Source organism: Orycteropus afer, unplaced genomic scaffold (assembly GCF_000298275.1).
Source record: "Orycteropus afer afer isolate SDZICR_OR568_19922 unplaced genomic scaffold, OryAfe1.0 scaffold00130, whole genome shotgun sequence".
Taxonomy (NCBI): domain Eukaryota; kingdom Metazoa; phylum Chordata; class Mammalia; order Tubulidentata; family Orycteropodidae; genus Orycteropus; species Orycteropus afer.
This window is the reverse complement of record NW_006921717.1, coordinates 5,719,694-5,728,931: the sequence shown is the minus strand read 5'-3', so window position 1 is coordinate 5,728,931 and position 9,238 is coordinate 5,719,694. Positions and strand designations below refer to the sequence as shown.

At 41.5% G+C, this 9,238-nt stretch overlaps 1 protein-coding gene across 1 annotated transcript in view; it reads right to left on the bottom strand.

The window, feature by feature from the left end:
- ATL3 (atlastin GTPase 3) overlaps positions 1-9,238 on the bottom strand; it is a 62,849-nt gene that overhangs the window by 25,386 nt on the left and 28,225 nt on the right. Inside the window, exons 3-4 of the mRNA XM_007944850.2 lie at positions 7,723-7,827; positions 6,813-6,863 (exon numbers count right to left, since the gene is read on the bottom strand). Coding sequence (XP_007943041.2) covers positions 6,813-6,863; positions 7,723-7,827 — 156 coding nt within the window. The remainder of the gene's footprint in view (positions 1-6,812; positions 6,864-7,722; positions 7,828-9,238) is intronic.

The window sequence follows — 9,238 nt, the reverse complement described above, 5'->3', positions numbered from 1 at the left end:
ACTCGGTTATGTCAAGAGATTTGGAAGACAGCTACCTGGCCAACTGACTGGAAGAGATCCATATTTGTACCCATTCCAAAGAAAGATGATCCCACAGAATGTGGACATTATCAAACAAAATCATTAATATCACATGCAAGTAAAATCTTACTGAAGATAATTCAAAAACTGTTGCAGCAGTATAACAACAGAGAACTTCCAGAGGTGTGGGCTGGATTCAGAAGAGGATGTGGAATGAGGGATATCATTGTTGATGTCAGATGGATCTTGGCTCAAAGCAAAGAATACCAGAAAGATGTTTACTTGTGTTTTATTGACTATGCAAAATCATTTGTTTGTGTGGATTGTAACAAATTGTGGGTAACATTGAGAAGAATAGGAATTCCAGAACACTTCATTATACTCATGAGGAACCTGTACATAGACCAGGAGGCTGTCGTTCAAACAGAAAAAGGGAACACTACATGGTTTAAAATCAAGAAAGGAGTGCGTCAGGGTTGTATCCTTTCAACATACTTATTCAATCTGTATGCTGAGTAAATAATCCGAGAAGCTGGACTATATATATGAAGACGAACGTGGCATCAGGATTGGAGGAAGAATCATTAACAACCTGTGATACAATGACAACACAACTTTGCTTGCTGAAAGTAAGGGTGACTTGAAGTATTTACTGATGAAGGTTGAAGAATACAGTCTGCAGTATGGATTACACCTCAATATAAAGAAAACAAAATTTCTCACAACTGGTCCTATAAGCAACATTACAATAAAAGGAGAAAGACTGAAATTGTCAAAGACTTCACATTACTTGGTTCTACAATAAACGTCAATGGAAGCAGCAGTCAGGACATCAGATGACGTACAGCACTGGGCAAATCGGCTGCGAAGGACCTCTATCAAGTGCTGAAGAGGAAAGTCTCCTTGAGGACTAAGGTGCACCTGACAGAAGCCATGGTATTTTCAATTGCCTCATATGCATGTGAGAGCTGGACAGTGAATCAGGAAGACTGAAGAATTGATGTTTCTGAGCTATGATGTTGGTGAAGAACACTGAGAGTACCATGGACTGCTGAAAGAACTAACAGGTCTATCCTGCAGGAAGTGCAGCCAGAATGCTCCTTGGAGGAGAGAATGGCCAGACTCCGTCTCACATACTTTAGTCATGTTGTCAGAAGGGACCATTCCCTGAAGACAGATGTTACGCTTGGTAAGGTGGAGGGTTGATGAAAGAGGGGAAGGTCCTCAACGAGATGGACTGACACTGTGGGCTCAAGTATAGCAAGAATCATGGAGCTAGCTCTGGACTGGGCAGTGTTTCGTTCCACTGTGCATAGGGTTGCTATGAGTCAGAGACGACTCGACAGCACCTAACAACAGAAGAGCTGTTCAGAACACTGTGAAAGGGAAGACTAACGATGGCTCTCTTGGGTTTCGCTTTTTCTGCCCTTGCTAAGAAGTCTAGGAAAGACAGAGGCCAATAAGACATGAGAAAGATTCTCATTGCTATTGTGTTGTTGTTGTTGTTAGATGCCGTCAAGTCGTTTCCGACTCATAGCGACCCCATGCACAGCAGAACGAAACACCACCCGATCCCACGCCAGCTCCATGATCCTTGCTATACTTCCAGACTATTCATAAAGTTACACAGGAATGTATCAGACAGTGTTTCTCTGCTATTCATAAGGTCTTCCCTGGCCAATTCTTTGAGAAGTGGATGGCCTCTTCCTTCTTCCTAGTCTGTCTCAATCTGCAAGCTGGGCTGATACCTGTGCACCATGTGCACCCCACTGGGTTTAAAACACCAACGGCACAGCCTCAAGACTCATGGCAACACATCACCACAGCAGGACAAAGCGACAGACAAGTTTGTCTCTCTTAGCTGTTCTCACTGCAGAACCCCTGAAATGCTCAGAAATTTGAAGCACCAGCTACCTTGAAGGGAGAGTGGGGGAGGAGGACTGATAACTAAAGAAATGGCTAAAGGTCTGCAGAAAGGACACCTGTTGTTGTTAGATGCTGTCAAGTCGGTTCTGACTCACAGTGACCCTCTGCACAACAGAACCAAACACTGCCGGGCCTGCGCCTTCCCCTGCTGTATCTGAGCCCAGTGCTGCAGCCGCTGGGTCAGCCCATCTCATTAAGGCTCTTCCTCTTTCTCGCCAATTCTCTACTCTACCAAGCATGATGTCTTCCAGAGACTGGTCACATCCCTCCCCAGATTCACTCTCCAAGTCCTTTGCCTACCCCCACATAGAAGATAAGAAGTATACTCTTTAGAGAGGTTAAACGGGGGGAAAAAAAAAAAAAAGAATGTAAACAAGGAAACCAAGTTCAGCTGACAACAGGTAAGTTATCCTACCTACTTAACTGGGAAGTATACTTAAGTCAAAGTTTGCATACTCAACAGTGGGATCCCTCAGCCCCTCACTCTGATGGATGCCACAGTAAGCATCTATCCATGCAGACAGGAGTTGAAAGAATGCTTCTCTGCAGAGGATGACAGCCCAAAAACAAAGATCTACAAATACAGATATTCAGGGGTTGGCAACATAATGGCTGAATAATCTTGCCCTATCACCTCCCTGGGATCCAAAGCAGTACACAATGCCCAGCCGCCTATGAAAGCTTCCAGGCGGGTTTCAGTGGGTCGTTCTTAAATAGAACAAGGAAGGAGCACCAGGCACCTGAGAAAAGCCCTTAATAGGAAACAGAGAAACTCACGTCCTTAATTCTATACCATCACCTTATACTCGCTCTTTCATCATTTCTTTCCCTTCATTCCCTCTATTCTTTTATTGAAACTCCCATCAGGTGTCTCCTGAACAGACTGTCAAGTTTTCTGTGTGTGCACACGCTCCCTTTCCCTCTCTCCTCCCTTCCTGCCTCTTTATCTGCATCCTGCTGGTACTTCTTGGTTGCAACAGGAGCTATATTTTAGCTGAGGATAGGAACTTACAAAGAATGAAAAGAAAGCCCAAACTAAGGTATGTTACCATGAACATTTCCACCATGAGGAAGATCTTCAAAGCTTCAGAAACAAACAAACAAAAAAATCACATACAAAGAATCAGAAGCAATGTGTAGGACTTCACCAGCCACACTAGGAGCTGGAAAGCAATGAAGCAATGTCTTCACAATCCTAAAAAAAAAAAAATTTCTATCCTACAATTCTAAGATAAAATAAAAATATTCTCATGCTTGCAAGACTGCCAAAAAGCTACCTTATGTATCCTTTCTCAGAAAGCTTTTGGAAAATTAAAAGAATTAAAGAATGGAAGAAAGTGACTTAGGAAGAAATGAGCTTCAGGTGAAAAGCTGACAAGCTTAGGTTTTAATAGTGATTTTCGAGAGAGCAAGACTTTCAACACCAAGTCATGGCACAGACATAAAGCTATCAAATATGAAGCACAAACCACCACTACTAACAGTATTAAAGCCAAAGTTTAGAAATAATTTTTTTAATAGAATATAGGTAATTCCTATATAAAAATGATACCTCACTAACATTTTGGTATGCTTTCTCAAATGCTGGGGATGGGGAAAATTAAAGGAGCATGCCAGGAATTTCACCCAAGTGTGGAATACCCCTGGGAGAGAGTTTTGATGGGAAGCAGTTAAGAACTGCTCCTGCTCTGGAGAACAGAAGACACTAAGTAATAATAGAAATAGCAAGAAGAGTAATGACTAACATTTTTTAAGCACTTACTATGTGCCAGGTTGCTCTGGTGGCATAGTGCCTAAGGCATCTGACCACTAACCAGAATGTACCAGTTCAAACCCACCAGCCACCCCTTGGGACAAAGACTGGGCAATCTACTTCCATAGAGATACTGCCTCAGAAACCCAAGGAAAGGTCACTATGAGTCAGATCGACTCCACGACAGTGAGTTTGGTTTGGTTTGGTACGTGCCAGGTTAGGGTTAGGAGGGGTAGCTATGAGTTGGAAACAACACAACAGCAGTGAATTTGGTTATTTGATGTGCCAGGTACTTTTTAACAAATAATTACTTAATCTCACCTGGATTATCGTAACAACTTCATATTCAGCCTCACTGAATGCAACCCTGCTCCCCTACAATCTGTTCCGAACACAGAAGCCAGATCTTTTTGTTTTATGTCCTATCAATCACGCCTCTGTTCAAAACCCTCCCACGGCTCTCATTTCACGCAGAGGAGGTACCTACAATGGCCACAAAGGCCTATATAATCTGGACCGCACTGTCTTTCAGAGTTCACCACTTAGCCTCCTCTCCATCACACCCTCCAAACCCACCCACTGATCTCCTAGCTGCTTCTTGAACCTGCCATGCACACACCTCAGAGTCTTTGTTCTTGCTGTTCCCTCTTCTATGGTATATTTCCCCCGAGATATATCTGGAGGCTTATTTGCCCCTTTTTGTCTGTTTCCTGCTCAAATCAATTACATTCTTTCCTGACCACTCCAGCTCCATCCCAGTGGATATACTGAGTTCAGGTTCACCATGAACCAAACATCTTCTTCCATATTTCAATCTTTCATTAAAAATTACTCAGTCCTCAGGAGCAAAAGTGAAAGGAGGAAACCAAAGCCTCAGAAAATCAATCTGCCTACAGGACTAACAGTCTACACAAACCACACTAGACGATACCCGACTACCACCGATCCTTCTGATTATGGCACAATAGACAAGTTCTGAAGGAATGAGAGAAAAATGCAGAACAGAACCCCAATTTTCAAAAAGTCCAGATTTTCTGGATTGGTTGGAACTAAACTCCCTGAGACTATGGTCCTGAGGTATCTTTAAACCTTGAATCGAAACTATCCCCTGGGGTCAGGTAAATAACAAACTGGCTCATTAAATAACAAACATCACCCGTGAGTACTGTTGTTGTTGTTGTTTATGTGTGCCTTCAGTCAGACCCGACTCACAGCGCCCCTCCTTGGGTTTCCAAGGTGGTATAACTAGGGAAGTAGATTGCCCAACCTTCCTTCCAAGGAGTGGCTGGTAGGTTTGAACTGCCAGCCTTCTGGTTAGTTGTCAAGTGCCTTAGGTACTGCACCACCAGCACCCCCCATGAGTACTAGGCTCCTTTAAACCATCATCTGTATGAGACCAAATAGTCAGCAATTACTCTAAAGCAAAGATGAGAAGACAATGGGGCAGGAAACTAGATTCCTAGAAATGGGACAACCAGACCAGACCCACTGCCATCAAGTTGATTCTAAGTCATTGTGACCCTACAGGACAGAACAGAACTGCCCCCATAGGGTTACCAAGGCTGTAAATCTCTACGGAAGCAGACTGCCTCATCTTTCTCCTGCAGAGCCAATGATGGGTTCAAACCACTGATCTTTTAGTAGCAGCTCAATGCTTTAACCACAGAGTCACCAGAACACCTCTAAACAGAAGTAATGAAAATGCTGACATTTTGTGAAAAATGTAACCAACATCACTGAACAATTTGTATGAAATTATTCAGTGGGAACCTAATTTGGCATGTAAACTTTAACCAAATAATATGCAGTAAAATATTTGGGGGAAAAAAAGAAAAACTACTCAATCCTGAAATTGTTCTCAATCATAAAACCTTTAAATGATATATTATGATGTTAAAAACTTTATGAGCAGGATGGGGAGTAAAGGGGAGGGATTAATTTCAGGCTAGTTGGGGACTACATGCTGACATGGGGAGGGGGAGGAATATACGGAAGGATATATGACCACCATAACATTAGGAAATGGAAGGACACTGAACTGTGCACATAAGAGATAGACAACAGATACTAATACCAACCAGTATGTCCACAATACTGCACTGCCATTAACAACAAACACTAGGTTATACAGATAAACACATAAACACCTGAGATGATCAGATGGGGGACAGTGAACAGAAGTGTACTCTAGACCATGGACAGATTCAGCTGAGGCTAATCTTGCACAGACACCAGTGATACAAAATACCTGCAATCCTTACAGAAACAATAAAAGACAGACACAGACTAATCCCTCATAGACAAGTAGACACTACGGGAGAGAGATCCGATAGATCTACTGTCTCAGGACCATAATACTAGGGGACACCAGACTCAACTGGCACAACAAAATACATAAAAGCACTGCTCCACATCCTATATTGGTGAGTAGCGACTGGGGTTCTTAAAAGCTTTCAAGCAGCCATCTAAGATGTAGCTAACGGTCTCCTAGCATTGGAAGTGAAGAAGAATGCCAAAAAAAAAAAAAGGCATTTAGAAGCAATCAGCCCTAAGACACAATGGCCCTAGAGACCAGAAGAACAAGATGGTGCCTGGCTACCAATGTCAACCACTCAGGAAAGGATCAAATCTAGAGATTCTGGATAGAGTGGGAGGGAAAATGTGGAACAAAATCCAAAAACTCAATAATGATCAGAATTACTGGGCAGAGGAAATCCGATGAGACTCCCAATACTGTGGCCCTGGAATACATTCTGCGCCTGGAATAAAACTCACCCCCAGGGACGGGCTTTCAGCCCAACAGTTAACAAGAGGTACACGCAGACCACTCAACCCAGGATAACGGCACCTACATACTCTATGGTAATACATCCCTTAGAGCAATAGACCATGGGACACCAGAGGACCAACATTCAAACTGAGGAAATGCAGGACAAACAGGAGTGCAAAATTATGAGGGGCACAGGGGGAAGGTTACAGGGTAGGGAGGGGAGGAGACTGGGTTAGGGCTGGACATGGCGAATGGGGAATGAAACGAAATATACATTTTACACTGAATGTAAAACAAGCTCTTAAAATATTTTTTTTTTTAAACTTTATGAGCAATATATACCTGCAGCTGTTGAAGATCATCTTCCTGAATGTTCTGCGACAAATTATAAATCTAGAAAACAAAAATCCAGCCTTGATACCATTCTGGCTTACTTCAAGAAAATATCAAATTGAAAGACAGAGAGAGTTACATGGGCAGTACAAACAACAAATATGAACCCCTTTGTAAATACAATACTGAGTTGTCAATGAAAGCAAACATGGGTATAGGGACGGATAGATGGGTGAACAAGCTAAACAATTATGTATGTCTAAATGGAGAGTGTATCCAAGATCATATACAGGGTTGGCAGACAATGGGCCTCTCGAAGAGTATGAAGGGATGGACACTGGGAGGAGGTAACTATGGGAAGGAAGTGGGAGGGGAGCTGCTGCATTGTAAATTTTGGTCAATGACATGAGACAAAGTATATGTGAACTGCTGTATGAAAAGTGAATTTACTCTGTAAATCTTCACCCAAATCCTAATAAAAAAAAAAAAAAGAAAATCTCAAATTAAGTCTAGTTTTATACAATTAAAAGGTTTTCATATAACAATATGACACCTGTTCGAACAATAACAGTATGTGGAAAATGATACATATAAGATTGAAATCATTAAATTCTTCCTTCAGGGTTTTAAATGTATTTTCTCCTAAATTCTTACGAAATCTACATTTTCTACAGAATGTTAACTGGCATAATTTCAATATTTCAGACTTTTCTTACAGCATTTACAGATAATTAGGACCAAAGTAGGAAAAACAGCCTGGCTATCTGTTGACCTTTTAAGAGCCTGACCTGTATCTACAGGCTAAAAAGACCACTTACAATTCATCACAGGAATCCTGACAGCAGCACAGTAATGGAAACCAGACTGCCCCTTTTCTCTGATTTCCTCTGCACCTTTTTCCCAATCAAGGAGTTTTTACCTGAACAGAACTAGTCATGGTGCTTAGAGCAAAGATGGTAGCACAATCTTTCACAGTTGACTGGCTGTCAAATGCCCCCTGGGTATCCATCAGAATAACTGCAACCTAACAAAAAAAAAGAAATCACAAACAAAAAATGTTAAAGTCACGAGGAGAAAAATTAAGTTAACATTGAAATGAGCCTTAAGCACCTGCTCCTAGGTTCTACAGGAAAAGGACAACTGTTTACATGCTGTGCTTTGACCAAAGAACTCTGCTGGCAGAGGCAACCTGCTCTGCCCTGTGTGCACACAGAAATACACAGGGAACGCAGCAAGAAGGGAAACCACCCCACCCACCAAAACAGCTACACGTTGACACTGATTAGCTCACTCACCCAGCCAGTCATTCAGATAAACACATTTTGTTGAAAAATAAATTTAAAATACTAATTAACTTAGTTTAAACTTAAGGATAGTGCAGTAAAAAATAAAACACATGGACTGAAGTATTTTGGGGATTTGTCTGCAAGGCTGCACTTCTCTCTCAAATTTCTATGGTTTTCCAATTGCTTAATAAAAGAAAACTAACACCTATTATGGGAGCTCTGGTAGCATAGTGGCTAAGGCACTTGACTGCTAACCAGAAGGCTGGCAGTTCACACCCACCAGCCACTCCTCGGAAGGAAGATGGGGCAATCTACTTCCGTAGTGATACCGCCTCGGAAACCCAACGAGGGGTCGCTATGAGTCGGGGCTGACTCGACGGCACATAACAACATCTATTATAATTTTCATAAAAGACAGATCACACCAAAGATGACAAATGAAAGCAAGGAGAATTTAGGCTATTACTACACTTTGTAAAACATCACTTGTTGTTGTTGTTGTTAGGTGCTGTCGAGTCAGCTCCGACTCATAGCGACCCAGCGTACAACAGAACAAAACACTGCCCAGTTCAGGAAACCTCTTACTTTTCAAAATGAAAAGCCTAAAACTGTGATGCATGCAAGATGTTAAATAAGATACAGCATTTATTTACCTTATTATCCTTATACAAGTTGACATAACTTTCTGTTACATGATTTAAAAATAAAACCTCAAATTTATGCATAACAGGTTCCAAGACAGGGTAGGGTAAAATGTGTTCAGAAAGATTAAAAAATTCACCCGTGAGAGCCCGACTTCACCAACGTGGTTCCCTGGAACAGCCAGCAGAGCATTCTGTGAAGCTCTACTGCATCCAGAAGAGAAACCCACACAGTAAATCCCCAAAGTGAAAAAGTTTTAAATAAGATTTATAGTAACAAATACCAATGAAAATATCATAAGCTATTTTATTCTTATGAATAATATGATAAGCAACAGTTTAAATTCAGATCACATTAATTGTAAATTATTTTCATATACTGAACCCACTACTATAGAATTGAAAAAAAAAAAAAAAAAAAAACTGCCATCAAGTTGATTCTGACTCACAACAACCCATAGGCCCATAGGGTTACCAAGGCTGTAAATCTTTATGGAAACAAACAGAC